A 17,041-nucleotide genomic window follows, 5' to 3' on the forward strand; every position below is an offset into this window, starting at 1 on the left:
TTATTTGCAATTTCTCTGCTTCCTGCAGGCCCCAGGCACGGTCCAAGACTCTCCCCAGCAGCTCTAAGAGCACAGAGCTCGTATCCAGCACATCCAAATTAATGCAGGAGAGTTTAGGAGGTCTCCCCAAGTAATGTCTCCACACAATTACAGCTCAGAAGTCATAACCCCTCCCTTTAATATTAAAGAAAAAAAAAAAAGATATAGCATTTGCAGCCAAAATGTACTGATAATACTGCAATGGCAGCATGGCCCTGAGCCTGCAGCCTTCTCAGAAGTCATTCTCATTAGAGGAAAACCCAAGGATCATCCTCTTTATCCAGTTATTTGCAGGACATTTAACACTGGAAGGGCAGAGCTGTGGAGTTTTTCGAGAGTGGGTGAGGAGAGTTTAAGTGTTTCAACCCCATCACTGTGCAGGTTTTCTCTGGAAGAGGTGGAGGGCACAAAGCAGAGCTGGAAAGCAGCACTCAGGAGGACACCAGAGGCAAATTCCTACCATGAGGGGTGGGGGGAAAGGCTGCTCACTGTAAATTGTTTTGTCAAATAATTGGAGGAAGGGCCAATGTCTCCTTTGGAAAACTGACAGTAGAAGTCTGTCAGAAGCAAAAACAATGGAGCATTAATTATTCTTAAGTATAAAGGACCTAGAACTCAGTGATCTGCTAATTAAAAACACGAAATATCCTCAATATAGTTCCAGTTCAGTTCTTGGGAGAGCCAACAGAGAGCAATCCCACCCCCTCTAACATTAGTTACAGCTTGTTTTAAGGACTCATCCTTAAAGGCACTGAAATTTAATGGAAACTGCAGATATTCAGTCCTTCTATTCCATATTCAAATATCTGAGCTCACACAAAATACACAAGAGAGTCTTTATCAACTCCTTCTGTTTCAACAGTTCTGGAAATCACCGAAAAGTAACCAGCAAACCAGCTAAACTTCAGCCCTGGAAAAGAGCTCCTTGAAGGCAGCACTGGAGGGGTTCAAAGGGGTGAAGTTTCCTTTTTGTTTTAGCTGGTCATCCAGCTAAAGAAGCAGAAAGCAGCTCTGATGTGTGAGCAGCAGAACAGAATGTCTGTGACGGTCACAACTCCTCTTTTCCTCTCCCTTCCTGTGAAGTGACAACACTGAAAATTGAACGTGTTTGTCTTAATTTCTGCTCCCAGGTAGCCAGGGTGTTTTGTGAGGGACAGAAGAAAACTAAGGTTTCTCCAGCCCACCTTTCCCACAGCGTTTTGCAAAGGAGGGAGTGGGCAGATGTTCAAGATAAATCAGGATCTGTAGGGATCCTCCTGCACTGCAGGCCTTTCAAGAGAAGTTCTATCCTCACAATGTGTGCAACCAACCTATCAAGGGATCCCCAGAAACCAAAATCACAGAGTCATTTAGGTTGGAAAAGACCTCCAAGATCATCCAGTCCAACCTGTGACCCATCCCTACCTTGTCACCCAGCCCAGAGCACTGAGTGCCACATCCAGTCATTCCTTGGACACTTCCAGGGATGGGGACTCCACCCCCTCCCTGGGCAGCCCCTTCCAATGCTTGACAACCCTTCCCATGAAAAAAATTCCTCCTGATGTTGGAAATGCTGGACAAATGGCCACCTTGAAACCCAAAGCAGAAGGAAAGGTTTTAAATTCACCCTGGGTGTGGGCTGAAGGGAGGCAGCTCCACGGAGCACAATTTTAAGCCTTATGATATCCCAGCTGGGAAAAGGTGCCCACATCCTTTGCTCCAAACACTGGGCAGCCCCAAATCCTTTAAGGACAAGCAGAGGAATGGCCACTGTCTCCCTTTTACCTGCCAGCTCACTAGTTGGACACCCCCAAACTACAAGGAATGTTTATTTCTCCTCTCAAAGCTTTCATTTTCCATTAAAGTCCCTAAAAACCCTCTCTTCCCCCTCTAAGCCAGGCCAAGGCCCGAAGAGCAGCCTACCTGCATTCCAGTTTCCACCCTGGGTTATTAGCCAGGCTGTTTAGAAAACAATTTTTAAATGCCAGCTTTTATGTATTACAGTTTTATTAATCTTGAATGATACATCATAGGTGCAGGACGCATAAAAGGGTTACGGAAACATGGTTTGCATTTTAAAATGCTTTAGTGAAAACAAATGAATTCTCTTTATTAAATGAACTGAACCTTGCTGTGTCCTCCACGGAAAGATTTCAGTATTACTGAATCTCTTCCCTCATTGTTCTTTTTTTCCACCTTATGTTAGGGGAGGAAAACAAGGATTTCAGCATTTACGGCTCCCAAATGGTTTCTCAGTTTGGAATTAAATAGTCTGTGATAGGAACTATCTGAATACACAGAAATGAAGAAAATATTCTCTGTGCATATGCAGAAGAGGCTTCTTCTGTCAAAGAAAAAAAATACAGGTTTCCTAGTTCACCAGTTTCTGGTTTCATGTGCTCAGCCAAGAGTGACAACCACCACTCCACTGGTTTGACTTGATTTGAGACATTGGCAGTAAAAATACATTGCCCAGGTTCTGCTGGAGTCCACAAGAAAGGGAGGCATCACAGCAAATTTGTAGGCTTAAAAAAAAAAAAAAAAGGTATTGATATATTTTAACCTATTGAAACAGAAAACATTTCTAGCAAAAGCCAAATTTCGAATTCAGGTTACGAACTCGAGTTGAGGTGTAATTACAGAGAGAAGGTAGAGATGCTTCACTGCTGGGTTTATCAGCTAACTCAGCCAACAATCAGCTTTTATTCTTATCAAAGATACAGATGCATTTGCCACTAAACAGATCTGTTTCCCACAAACTAGACATGGCCTCCAGGCTCCAGATAAGCAGGGAATCTGGTCCTGTAGCATCCCAAAGCTCCAAGTATAGGAATTTTAAGACCTTCCTGGAGCAGTATTTATTTAAATTGATTACTGTAAACAAATACAATCTAAATGGACTGTCCCGAAGCAAAGACTCCATATGTTCATTGTTGAACACCCTGGAGCCCCAGATCTAGTAATGCTCCCAACTTCCAACCACTTTAATCTTCATTTTAACTATTTTAGGAGTCATTTATATCCACCTAAGTAAGCAAACACAATGACCCAAAAAAGATCTGAATCCCAGTTTTCCAGTTCTACAAGCCTCAGAGGGGAAAGAAGATCATACCTCAAGAGGTTACACGTTCCAAACCCAAGGTTTTATGGAGGAAAGGGAGGTTGGAAGGTGAGAGAGAGGGATGGATTTTCCATAACACTGCAATGCCACAGGAAAGGGCCACGTTTAATGTAATCAAGTTCTACATTGCAGCCATATGGAAACAATTTCAGTCAATAAACAACTGCTGCAAAAGGCAGCAGAGGAACAGAAAAATCAGATCCTGGCTTAGCCAGCAGGCAGGAGAGCCACTGGCTGAGCTCTGAGGCTTCCATGGCAAGAAATATCCACGTCCACCAAAACTGCACAGGTTTGGGTCTCCATCACTCAAAACTTCCACACCTCAAACTGCAGGAGCACAAATGGCACAAGTTCTTCCACAGTGCCTTCCCCAGAGATCCTGTGCCCCGTCCTCTTCCATTTCTTCCCCTTTCCAAACCTTTCCTCCAAGCCCATCGCCCTTACCAGGCTTCCCGCTCGACAGCCACAAAGGAATCCACACATCCCAAACTTTAGATACTCTCTGCCTGCAATTTGCAGCTTTCAAAACAGAGACTTTCTAAGGGAGCAAGTCCTTAAAAACACCCACCCCTGAAAAAAACCCAAACAACTAACCTAAAACACAACACACTTCGCTTCCTCCTGCCAGGAGGTATTTAAATGAGGTTTGGTTTCCCGATCCCATATTATCTGAGATCCTAAAAAGCCACAGCAAAAATACTGCCTGTCCTACAGAAAAAGGCATTCCTGTGCACTGCTGATTACAGCTGCAACACCCAGGGAGTAAAAGCTAAATCAGTTTGGGACAGGAAAAGGGAAATTCAAGGGAACGAGCCAGCGAGCGAAGGCAGCTGCATTTTCAACAAAAAGCAAGGAGGCACAGTGCTATGAATAAATCAGAATTTACTTGAGTGTGACACAGGAGTGACACCACCATTTACAAGAATAATGCCCACGAACTGTAGGATAACTCACAAGTGTCTTCAGAAGTGGACACTTGTAAAGGTTGGGAAGGTCTTCACTTCCATGGAATCTGGCAGGAGACCCACCTCAGCCACCCAAAAAGCACTGCCATGTTATACTTGCAGACATCCAGGAACAAAAGCTCTTGGGATGTTCCTTTTAAGCAAGCAAAGTGCAAGATTCAAGATATAAAACCCAAATATAATAAGAGTAAGAAAATTTAGGACCCAGTGACTTTCTATGGAAAGGGAAAACCACTGAAAGTACTGGGAACAGTTTGCTGTTACACTGGGGCAACATGCCCTTGTCATGTGAGGAACCTTCTAAATTCACCAGGAATAAAAAGATGATTTCCAGCAAATCCATTAGCAGGGAAACATTTTAAATCAGCCTAAAACCTGAGGAGGGCCTTCCCCCCAGGCCTGGTGGATGTTCATGTCCTGCCAACACCCAGAAAGGGGATGGAGCAAATCTGCAAAGCTGTAAATCCACCCAGGCAGAGAACAGGCAAAGAAAAACACGGATTTTCCCAGTGAAGAATTAGGAGAACAAGGACAGCAGCAGTGCCAGTCAGCACGTTCTAATGGCAAATGTCTTGATAAAGGACTAACTTTGTTCTCTGAGATTACAAATGTAGTTGAACAGGAGAAAGTACATGCACAGAGTGTACCCTGGTTGTGGGGGAAACCCTCGTGTCAGTCAGTCAGCCAGTTCTTCATCCACTTCCTGGCATTGCATCATGCTAATTTTTTTTTTTTATTTTTTTGTTGTTGCTGTTGTCACTAAATTTAAGGCCTGATGCAGCTCAACGTTTTTATCACTGCAGATAAAAATCTGTGAGTGACACCAGGGCTGTGGAACAACAGGAGGGAAGGCTGGCAGGAAAAAGGAGGCTGAATACCTGCCTTAAGTCAGCTCAGGGAAGCAAAACACGGCGGAATACAAAGGCCAATTTATAATCTAAGAAATGCAGACTGGAACTGCTGAAGTAAAGAATGTCAGTGCTGGAGCAGGGAGGCTCAGGAACAGCATTTCCCTGGAACCTTTGAAATGGCTGTGCAGCAAAAAGGGTTATAAAGGCACCTCAGAATTTGGTCTGGATCAGGCAATGGCCGGAACAGGCACCTTTTTTGGTTTCCACAATGTTAAAAATAAACGGAGGCCATGAAGAATCACCGGATGATCTGAGTGCTGGAGAAAATGCCTCAGAGTGAGACTTAAAAGCTCAACCCTCTTCCCTTATCTATCAAGTAACTTGATTACAGAGTGTAAGTACCTTCATGGCAAGAAAGTCCTGGATACTAAAGGGCTCTAATCTTGTCAGGAAAATCCTAACAAGAACCAGCAGCAGAACTTGGACTAATTCAAATTAGAAATCAGCCACTTATAACTACCAAGAGAAGTGATGAGCCTGAAATTACCAGTGATGGACACTTCAGGGCTGGAAAGCTTTCAAATTGTTTTTAGCCAAACATCATTTACTGGTCTCAGTTTCAGAGTAAATGATTAAAATTTAAAGGCCTGTGATACAAAGCATATAAAACGTATCAGGGAAGGCAATTTAATTATCTGTTCTCGCCTTAAATTTTATGAATCTCCAATATGTTAACATCACCCGACTTCTGTGGACCAGGAAATTAAAGAGGGAGGAATAAGTTTCAAGTTCAGCAAGTTCCCTCTTTTTCAGACTTATCACTAAACAGCACCACTCCATCAAACAGATGGAGCTCCCATGAAATACAAACAGCCAGGGAATGACCCACAAGGATGCCTGGAAACCACGTGGAACACAATTTACTTGGGAAAACTCTGATCAGCCACTTCCCTCTCCCATCTGTGGCCTGAAAAATCAGTATTAGCTTAAATAATTAGTTCTCAACCACAATCTGACACTCGTGTTTATACTCCTGATGTTTATTATACTCTGCTATCCAGCCAAGAATCTCCACATACTTTGTGAATGTGAAAGCACCTCGACAGCCCTGAAAAGGATTATTTTCATATTACACACTGGAACATCAGCAAGTCAAGAAGTTTGCCCTGGGTCATGACAGAAGACCTAAGGCAGAGCCTAGAAATGAGATTCCCTTGCCAGGAACTTCCCTTTCCAACACTGGAGCACCACTTGCATGTCAGAGCTGCTGCACACCCCAAACCCTGGCAGTGAAATCACAGAGAGGTTTCTGGTGAAAGCTGACATTGTAATCAGAGAATCTGATCATGGCAGAGAGAAAGTGTCCAAAATAAAGGTCAGAATAAACACCCAAGTAGAAACAGCTCTTGTATTTGATGAACTAACTAAGTGCTTTCTGCCATCAGAGTCACAGGGAGGAACAAAAAGCAGATTCAGTGCTTGGTTCAGGGCTCGGAGGGAACAGGCAGCTCGAAATGCAGGAAATGACTATATGCTGCACTTCCCAATTGATAGGACAAGGGCTTATCAGGAGAACAAAACTGGCTGTTCACAAGGCCACTGAAAGAGTGCCCACAGTATTGTTTCAGTGGCAGTTATTCTACTGCTGAACTTGAAAATCGTAAGGAAGTGGAAAGAAAAGAAGGGTTTTGAATATTAAGTTCAAAAGTGAGGAGAAGACCAACACCAGGAACTCAGACCAACTGAGATTCAGGCAAACATAATTAATGTATTTTTTTATACCTGGCTTATAAATTCCTTCCTTCACCCAAGTTAAAACCTCATGGTTTTCATGAATGGGTTTCTCATAAATTTATATAACCTAAATAAACATACTGTACATATGGAGAACGAAAAAAAATGCCACCTCTGTGCATGAAGCAAGTGTTAAAATTTGTTTCCTCAGGCTGGAAGAAACCCTTCCACAAGAAGCAACACTCCACCCATTGGACAAAGAGACTGGAAGCACTACCTGCCTGAATTCCATGGATGTACACACGAAGTCAGATCTTTTCCAGGTGTATCACAGAACTGATTTAGGGGTATTCACAGGTACAATCTGACCAAGGGCTCTGCCTGGTAATAAGTTTCAGGCTGGTAATTGCCCTGAAACCAAGAGGAGATGATGAAGTGAACATTAGAGAGGAATTCTGCAGGAAAAAGTGAACTGACCTTCCACACCTCCTGGTTGGCTGCACAGGGAAGATAAAGCAGAGCACACTCTGTCAGAAGCACTACAGCAGTTCCCAGTTTTAAGAGCACACTTTCACTTCAGACTCTGCCTGCAGCTTTGATTAAGAACTGGGAAAGGGAAATCTGCACACAGACAGGGAGAATAACCAGTTAGAGATGATTTTTCTTTTTTTTTTAATTCTTGAAGCAAGTTGAAACAGTGATTGTTCAACCTTTTGGTGTCTGAATCAAAACAGATGATAAACATGCACGTGCATTCCTGAGAGAGATCTGAAGCCCAACACTGAAAAAATCCTATTAAATGAAGCAGAAGAAAGAGGGGCATCCCTTACAGTCTTGGGAGAAAGTTTACCCCATAGTGCTTTTGACCTGATGGGGGGGATATAATGGATTTAAAAGCAAAAAAATTAACTGAATAACTGAGGATGAGAAGTGTCAATCCACAGAAGTCAAGGGAATATTAGAAATCCTCCCATCACTGTAAAAAAATCTTGTCGACTTAGGTACTCTTAATGAGCACATTAGGTGACCAGCCAATAAATTCCTTATAAAGTTAATATATGTATATATCAATATATCATAAAGTGGAATAGATTGGGAAGGGACAACTGTGTCCAACTGCCAGTGACTCAGTTCGTGGCCTCTGTGAGTCACTTGGCCCTTCTGCCTCGGTTTCTCTGTTTCTAAAACGCCAATACCTCAGCCAAGCACTTCCAAACCAAGGTACAGAGCACTGTTTTATCATGGAATAGACAAGGAGGAGAGTGGCTCTGCCACAGTGATGGACTGAGAACCAGCAGACCCATATTCAACCAGCCAGCACAGGAGTTACGGCCATAAATCGATCGCTGGTTTGGTTTTGTGACGCCGTCACCGTCACGGCAGCAGCTCCACAACTGTGACACGAGCCCTTTGCTCAACCTGTAGCAACAAGAAGCCCCTGGCAAACCCAACTGCAGCAGCAAGGAACAGAAGCATCCCAAACCCACTAAAATTTGAGGCTGTCTATGAGAAAATCTTCCCCACGTGCTTTTACGGTCACGGGCTAGCGCCGTGCAAGCGCCCGGTCGAGAGGGGAAGGGAACCGACCACTTGCATGTTTAAAAAAAGACCAGATTTCAAGTGAATATATCTCTTCTTTTAGCAGGCACAACACAAAAATAAATGTGTTTCTCAGAGTGACAAGAGGAAATTTTCAGTTGGTCAGCAACTGCTTCTCGCTGTGGAACCACATGACTGCCCCAACACATCAGAACATTTTATCTGCCAGCCTGCAATGGAGACAACATAGTTAATAGTTTGCAACCTCCTTTCTTCCAGAAGATCTTCAGAGTTGAGTAATAAAATTCCTCACATGATTTCAATGAGAGGGTTCACTTGTCAGGGGCTGTTTCGAGACAGTGTCATATGTCAGGGAGGTGCTGCTCAGATCAAGTTCTCCAACCTTGTGTTTTCAAGGCTTCAGTGAAAATGAAAAAAAAAACAAACCAAACAAACAACCAAAAAAAAAAACAAACCTCCAGGCTCTAGAGTTTGAAACGGGAGGAAAGAGAAATAATCTCTAGATGTTAAAGTTGGTCAATTAATGAGAGGAGGAAGAAAAACCCTGATTTAAGCCCTGGCAAACCCCTGAGATCAGAGACTGATTACGAGTTGTGCCGCTGACTCCGTGCAGGAGCCTGGGCAAGTTAATCCCTCTACACCTTGGTTTGCCACCTGCCAGATGAAAAATAACACTTTCCTTTCATATCCTGTCATTCCTGCTTGCATTGTTCCCCAAATTAAAAGCATTTGTCAAAACACTTATCTTTAGCATTAACACTGGGAATTGCATTCACAGCCTCCACACGCCCGTTTGCATGACTGAGTGCTCACATACAAACTCTTCCTACACTTTGCTCCCCAGCCATCCTCATTTAACAGGAGTCAGAAGGGAGCTTCACTCAATATGGGAATATTAGAACGATAAACACAGTTTATTACTAACCTTATGTATGAAACCAGCTTTAGAGATACGAGTTAGACGCCCCAAAAAATCAGATTCTCCTCCTTACCTCCCAAAAATCCCACTGTAATCACAGTATCAGTCTCACTGCATTGATAACCCACAAGATCAAGTTATCAGCACAGGTATAATTAAAGCTCAATCCCACAAGGACATGGATGCAAAATCCAATCCCTGCTCCGTTAAAATCAGTATAACACGGAATCAACTTCAGGGACTTTAGAACTGTCAGAGCTGCACAAAGTTATCGACAGGAGGAACAAAGGCATCTTTTTTCTGCAGTAAAATTCCTAACCTGACAGCATTTGGATTTCAAATCCTAAACTTTGAAGAAGACAAAAAATATTTGCCACAGAATCCCAACACTGTAACGCGCCATCCCGCAACGTCCCTAAAAGCTCTGCACAGAAATCACTGTGAAGCTCAAGCTGCTTTCTTTAGATTAAAATGAGCTGTTGTTCCATGAAAATTGATTGATTTTCTAGCACATTAAACCAAACATCTTCAGAGATCCCTTGGTGAAAGGGACAGCACAGCCTCCTCCTTTCTCGTGGCTCAGCTTCATTAATTCTTCCAGTTCCCCGCCCAAAGACCCAAATTTCACCACTGCCCCACTGACACACAACAAAAAAAAAGGAGCAGTCCCAGAAGTTAACGACAGAACAATTCCTGACAGTCATGCTCATTAAAAATTCATTTTATTAAAAATTAAATTAGCTTTAAAAGTGAATGTCAGAACCCCACTGTTTTCCCAGCTCCAGACAGCGATGAGAAAACATACCAAACACTCCCATGAACTTACGGATTATCACTATAAAGTAAACACTTCACAATAATTTAATTTTCAAAACACTGGACAGCCTTGAACTTTTAATATCCTTTTAAAAGAGACCAGTAAGACTCACGCTGAAACTGCCTTAAAAAATAAGCTTTCTGCAGCTGACACCGGGCACAAATTCCATGGAATTATCAGAATCACAATTCTAGAGAGATGTACGTTGTCTAGAAAGGTCAACAAATGAAAGGAACTGCTTGAGACTGCTCGACAAAGCAGTTCTAGAGATAACCAGGCCTCATCCACGCGGGGTTTTCTTCCAGGTTTCCTTACCCCTCCCTAAAAATCCTGCTGTTTCACCTAGGATAGCATTCCTGGAGCCCAGCTGGCAGCCTGCACACCACAATGTCGTCTAGACCTGCTCCCAACAGTGGGATGACACAGGAGGAAAAACGCTGATGCCTGTTCTGGTTGAGAAGGGGAGGAAGCACAGGCTGAGTGAAACTCGAGTTTCCTCCTTCCCAGCCTCATGCCCAGGCTCGTTGGGTAATTCTGTCAACCAGACACAAAAAGTTGTGGCCGTCGTGGGGCTGAAGAATAATCCTCACAAAAAGGGGGAAAAGAGCTCTCCCAAACCCCCCGTTTTCGCCTGCAGAATCAACCCCTGCCCTTTCCCAGCCCGCTGCTCTCAGGACATGCAGACAACAAACACATCCCTGCACAGATAACATTTTCCATCCCTTCCTTCCTTCTCCCCCGTCTGCATCTCCGAGATATTTTCTTGGGAGAGAAATGGCAAAAAGGGAGATGCAAAACGCAGAAATAAATTAAGTTTGTTCTCCGCTGTTGACGGATTTGGTCCTACCATGACAGGAGGGGAAAAAAAAAAAACGTTAGGAGTGATAAATCCATATATACCTACTCCAAACTACACCCCACTTCCCAAGGGACACGGTATAATGGTAAATAAATATAGATGCAGCTCCTACTAATGAGGCCGGGTACAGCAAGGCCAAGGAAAATGCAATCATCTCGGGGAAAAAAACCTGCCCAGGACTCCTCCTCTCCCATCCATGGAGGAAATCAAATGCCAGCTGCACCATCCCAAGAAGGAAGCAGAGCCTGTACCTGATGAGCCCTGCAGAAATGAGCGAGTCATATCACGGGACTTCAGGCTTTCGTCTGCAGAGCACAATTCCTCGCTCCGGTATTTTACGTGGCATCAGTCATGCAAATTGTAGGGTTGTTGTTTTGGGGTTTTTTTTCCCCACCGGTTTTCGTTTTTTTTTCCCCTCCATCCCCACTAGTTTGAAGCAGGGGCACGTAGGTAGTGTCTCTGAGATCCGCTCTCTCAAACGCGTGCCTTCCCATCAGTTTAACACTTTCCTCCCTATAAAGTTTAAATCCTCGCAGTTTTTGTTCATAAAACGTTCTGCACTTAAAAGCCACCGGGTCACACTCCCAGTTGTTACTCGAGCAGAACAAATTGAGAGAGACCTGACTCCACAAACACGCTTAAACCTTCATTTCCTCTTCCTTCTTCCTTCCCCACCCCCAAAAAGAGCATTTTTTTTGTCCCCAGCACGAAGGAACTGGGAAAAAAAAAACCAGCACATGCAAGCAAGGCTTTTCCAGACCTATCGCAAAGAACGAAATGCTTCCGAAGAAGTGCTTTGCAAACATACCAAGAAACGCTCTAACAACCGGGAAAAAAAAAGAACCCATCAGACAAAACTGAGGTCGAAGAACTCGGCGGGGTCTGGCTCGGGTGTGTGTTCTGCACCTAAATACGCTCGGCTCTTGTTTAGTTTTAACCCCGGAGCAGAGGAAAACACTTCCAGCAGAATTCCCAGCCGCTTCCCCCGACCGCTCCCGCGGTCAAACACACTGTTCTGCCTCTCCCTCCCCCCCCCCCAAAAAATAAGATCCCAGGCACGGCTACAAAAGCATTTTAACCCCCCCCCCCCTCACCTCTTCCCAAGGAGTGCAAAATAAACAAGCGTCTGACACCCCACCCAAGCTCTCCTCGCACATTTTGGGAATGACTTCCCTCCGGGTCCTCCTCCTCCCCCCCCCCTCCAACCCGTCCCCACGTTAAAACTCTCCAGCAACCAGACACCCTTTTCGGGTTCACGCCTTCGCCCTCCCCGAAAACCCTCCCCAAAGCCCCCGGGAGCTGCAACAGATCCCGCAACCAGCGGGGTTTGGGGCAGCCCCGACCCCCCGTCCATCCACCTCCACAAAACTCCCAAAAGGAGCCCCCCGAGCCTTCGCACGCCCCCAGCCAGGGTTCCATCCCCGCAGGGTCGGAGCCTCTCCCTCCTTCCCCTACCGCCCCCGGGGGTCCCGGGCACGGGGGGAGTGCCGGGGGTCGCACCAGCCCGGCCCCAAACTCCGCGGCCAACAAACCCCCGGACACCCCCCAAGCCCCAGCACCCACCCAGGCTGGGAGGGCTCGGCCGCCGCCGCCCCGTGCCCCCCACACCCAGGAGGAGATGGGAGGAATCCGAATAAATAAATAAGCGGCAGGAGCAGCGAACCCCCAAAGCTGCCCTGCCCTCCCGCAGCAGCTTCCCGGGGACACCCTTCTCCTCCTCCTCCTCCGCGGAGCCCCCCAAAGCCGCGGCTCCAACTCCGCCGCCCGAGCTGAGGGGCTGCCCCTGCCCACCCGCGGCCGCCCCCGGGTGCCCCCCTCACGCACATCCCGCTCTCCGGCTCGGCGCGACTCCCGGCGGTGCCGGGGAGGGGGGACCCCTTCCCGCTGCCCTCCTTCCCTCCCTCCAGCCCACCCACCCGCCCGCCCCCTCCCCTCGCCACCGCCGCTCCCCCCCCTCATCTCCCCCCGTCCACACTCACCTCTGGGTGCTGCCGGCGCCGCCGCCTCACCATGGACCGGCGGGACTGGGGGGGTCCCCCCGCCCGCCCCCGCCCCAGATTGAGGGGGGATTAACGGGGGGCGCTGAGGGGCGAGAACAATAGGGGGGAGGAAATCCCTCGGCCCCCCGCCCCCCCCCCCCCCGAGGACACGGCCCCCTCCCCGCCCGGCGCTCCTCCTGCCGCTCCCTCCTCCTAGCCCGCTCCCTCTCTTTTTTTTTTTTCCTGGGGTTGTTTTTTTTTTTTTTTGGCTCAATCACACCAGACCGACTGTCTTTGTCTGTCTGACAAGCGCCATGTTGATATCAACATCCGAGCCCCCACCTGCTGCAGCTGTGAGACCCTGGGACTTGTAGTTCCCCCCTCCCCAGGGTGACGGGGAGACCCGCGGCGCCGGGACTACGACTCCCAGCGTGCCGCGGGCGCGCGGAGCGCCAATGGGGCGGCGGGGCTGAGCGCGGGGCGGACTACAACTCCCGGCGTGCCTCGGGGCGAGGCCATGACGTTATGCAGGGCGAGGAGGGCGGCGGGACTACGACTCCCATGATGCCGCGGGGCGCGGCAGGGCGGGCAGGAAGGGGGAGGCAGGATTGTCCCGGTAAATAGAACCGGGGGACGCGATGAAGCTGGTGAGTGCCTGGAGCGGGGGGCAGCGAGGGCAGGGAGGGGGGCTCGGCCTTACCCCAGCGGCGGGGAGGGAACCGGGGTCGCCTCTGGGCTGCGCAGCCTCAACCCCGCCGGGCGTGAGGGGAAACTGAGGCCCAGGGGGAGGTGGCCCTGAGGGAGGGAGGGGAGAGGCTGAGGTGAGGAGGGGGTGATCCTGAGGGGAGGGGAGAGGCTGAGGAAGGAGTGATATGATCCTGAGGGGAAGGGGGGGGGTGATCCTGAGGGGAGGGGAGAGGCTGAGGGAGGGGGAGGCGATCCTGAAGCTGGGGGATGTTGAGGAAGCGGGGAGGGGGCTGAGGGACGAGGATGTTGGATGGAATCAAATATCAGTGGGATTCAGGAGGAGGAGAAGGTGTTTGCCAGCCTACCTGCCCTTAAACACGAGCCTGGCGTGGAGCTTTCCACGTGTGGCTTGTGCTGGGCTCCGCCAGCCACGGGAATAAAACCTCGTGGTTCTTAATAAAGTCATTTTTCCATCGGCGCTGTGATAGTACAGGTAGTAGGTAATAAAAAAAAAAATCAGCCTGGAACTGCTTTGCCAGGGGTGCACTTTGCTCCTGACAAGGATTTTGGTTCTGATATTGCAGTCTTCTGTCAGAAAATACATTACCCGTGTTATTGGTGTATCTCGAGATCTCCCTCTTTAACTGTTTAATCTTCCTACAGACCTTGGATTCAGGCACCACTTTATTTTTCCAGGAGGAATTTCTCTTTCACATAATGTGCTGCAATTCTTGGTCTGGAGGTGAAAATCCTAGCAGGTTTCAAAATACGATAACACTTGATTTATTTAACCTGAAATTACACTGTTATTCAATGTAAAAAATTGTCTCTTGGTTTTGAGGCTGCACAGTGTGTTTTGACAAAGCCTCGTAGAAGTGAACTTGGATTCTGGTCTGTTTTGAGACTTCCAGGAAATCACTGTCTGTGGAAATGTGTACAGTTAATTCCATGGGCAGGTGGGCAAAGAGCTTGATCCTGCATAATCTCACCTGTGGGATAAAGATATGGGTGAATATCCCAAACACTGCAAAACCAAACACCTCTGGATGTGAGTGTAGAGTCTGATATAATTCAGTGGGAAAAAGCAAAGTGGGAAATCTTTAAATAAAAACCATAGTGGAAATGCAGAGTTAACATTTAGAGTCTTACATCGGGGCAGAGAGAGGGAAGGGGTTGGGAAGGGAATTACAGCCTTGTCTGGAGTCTGTATTGGAGCATTTTTAGACCTGTGTATCAATTTAGGGGCTGGGAATTATAAGATCAGATTCTTCACCTTATATTTTTCCAGAGATGTGTCTGAATCTCGGGATTGTGTGAGGAGGAATAGATGTCTTCATCCTCTTTTCTCATAGATTTGGGTTGAATTTGGAATGTCAGGGTAGAGGTGATGGATTACTGGAATATTCTCTGTCCATGGCTGGAATGAGAGGATCTTTAAGGTCCCTTCCAACCAAACCCATCATGGGATTTTTGTAACTCCAGACCTGATTCAGAATCCAGTGAAAGTGTCAGACTCCCAAAAATTCCAACGTGCTTTGGCTTGGGCAATTCCAGTTCCTAATTTCCTCCCGGATTTTAAGCTGGCACATGACACTGATACTGGAGGAATGCACTGCAGGATCTGTTGCCTTCAGCTGGAATTCAGAGTCCTGGCTTTAACCTGCACAGTTTGGAATGTTCTGGAGCTGCACCTGTGGGCCATCATCCCTCTGCTCTGTCTCTCTGCCCTCCATGAGATCACCAGGGCTGCTCTGTGGGAACCAGATTTCTGTGGAGGACCTGCCCCTCCAAGGGCCTGAGCCTCTGGAATTAACCCCTCAATTTGTGCTCCTTGTGCCCCACTGTCAAACTTCCATCCAGTTTACAAACCCTGCCGGGACAGTTCTGAGCTGAGCTGGGCATGTTTTGAATGGTTTGTGTCTTTTTTTGCATGACTTTTTTTAGTTAGGAGATGAGGCATTTCTGTGTTGGCTGCACCAGCCTTTAGCTGGAAGGGAATAAAGCTGGAAGCACACAACTCCTGGAGCAAAAAGAGCTTGGATTTTAATCCAGTCAGGAACACGACTGGGATCTCTGGATCTGTTTTAAACAGTAACAAGTATAAACTGAGTGGAAATAACCACATTTATAATGTGTATAGGGACATACAGAGTGCAAACACTCCAATTCTTGGATTCCTAATCTAAAATTCTAACAGAGGTGCAGGCCCAGAAATGTCAGCTGTGCAAACAGCTGGATAGAAAATATGAATTGCTTTTTTATTTTTCTGTCAGTTTGCTTGAAGCTGGTGGGAAGAGTCCATTGATTCCCAGGAATCCATTTACCACAGCGTGACAGCCACAGATAGAGATGATTTTAGCTGCTTGTAAAGAAGAAAAAAGGGAGATTTCCCAGTTAGCTCGTAGGTGTCAGGGTTGTGAACCTACTCATGATTTTTAAAAAAAGGCAAGAGAATGTTTTGCTGATAAAAGAGGTGATATTTCATTGCCTTTTTTAATTACCAATAGTTTAAAAGCTACAAAAATAGACCTTATTTTTCCCTTCATTTCTTTCTATTTACTTGGATTTAGAGCTTCAGTTGTCAAAGTTCTGCTCTGGTGAGAACTTAATTTCACAGGAGCATATTACATTTGTGACTAAACCAACTGAATTCCTTCCTTGTATCCTCACTCCTTCACCAGCTTGTTATTTTTAAACTTTGCTGAAAGAGAGGCAAAATGTGATGTAGCTCCTTAATAATTAAGGCTTTGTGAATTTAAAGCGAAAATCTTTGTGATATTTGAAATTTAATATACGGGACTTAGCTTTTTAATATTTAAATATCATTTAAAGCAGGTTTTTGTGGAATGTATGTAAATAGACTCCTCGGGAGCTGTTAATCCAGACAGTTGCAGTCCTGGGTTATTGTGAGCAGAGGTACAAAATGAAATGATTAATCTCCCTTCTTTCCAGTTGGTAGAGGGAAGTACAGAACACAAGCCTGTGGGATAAATGACTTAGAAAAAGACTGAGTCTGTTTGTAGTGCACTTACATGGCCAAACAAGTGGTATTTTTCATCTTAATTGACCAAAACTTGAATTTAACAGCTAAAGTTTGACTGCCCGAGCTGTGGCTGAGCTGCCAGATGGCCAGACCTGGGAGATTCCAGGTGAAAATTCCCTCCTCCAAGCAGAGAAACCCTCCCTCCCGCGGGGGCGGCCACGGCTCTGCTCAGACATTTCGGTTTCTAATCCCGCATTTTAAAGCCGACCTTTCTGTTCTCTTCTTATTCAGAGCTCCTGTGCCTCGTTAAATGTTTGTCACTGCAGACAGGAGGTGGCTGCATCTCAATGATGCTCAAGTGCCCCCTACATAACCTGCTCACCGGCTCATTAAGCTTCCAAAGCCTTTAGGATTTGGCTACACAAACCCTTCCATTCAGGTGGGGTTGTCCAGTCCCTTCTGCTTCCTGTTTGTGCTTAGCAAGACAAAAAGCAGGTGAGAACTTGCCCCAGAGCTGCTGCACCTGTGCTGGTTGTTTTTAGGCAGGT

At 46.5% G+C, this 17,041-nt stretch overlaps 2 protein-coding genes across 10 annotated transcripts in view; one reads left to right on the forward strand and one right to left on the reverse strand.

Annotated features, from left to right (window-relative positions):
* The window catches only part of HMBOX1 (homeobox containing 1), a 109,792-nt gene extending 96,633 nt beyond the window's left edge, over nt 1–13,159 (reverse strand). For 4 of the 9 annotated variants that reach the window (XM_051812150.1, XM_051812161.1, XM_051812130.1 and 1 more), the window contains exon 1: nt 12,824–13,159. The gene's annotated coding sequence lies outside the window, so the exon portion shown is untranslated. Of the gene's footprint in view, nt 1–12,668; nt 12,687–12,823 lie in introns of those variants that run through there. The other 5 variants (XM_051812145.1, XM_051812122.1, XM_051812138.1 and 2 more) reach the window with 2 other exon arrangements.
* Nucleotides 13,160–13,379: 220 nt separating this feature from the next.
* The window catches only part of INTS9 (integrator complex subunit 9), a 62,098-nt gene continuing 58,436 nt past the window's right edge, over nt 13,380–17,041 (forward strand). The window contains exon 1 of the mRNA XM_051812025.1: nt 13,380–13,470. Within this exon, the coding sequence (XP_051667985.1) occupies nt 13,462–13,470 (9 nt within the window). The 5' untranslated portion in view covers nt 13,380–13,461. The remainder of the gene's footprint in view (nt 13,471–17,041) is intronic.

This window comes from Manacus candei, unplaced genomic scaffold (genome assembly GCF_025592945.1).
Source record: "Manacus candei isolate 608988 ecotype Guabito, Panama unplaced genomic scaffold, ASM2559294v1 h1tg000007l, whole genome shotgun sequence".
NCBI lineage: Eukaryota > Metazoa > Chordata > Aves > Passeriformes > Pipridae > Manacus > Manacus candei.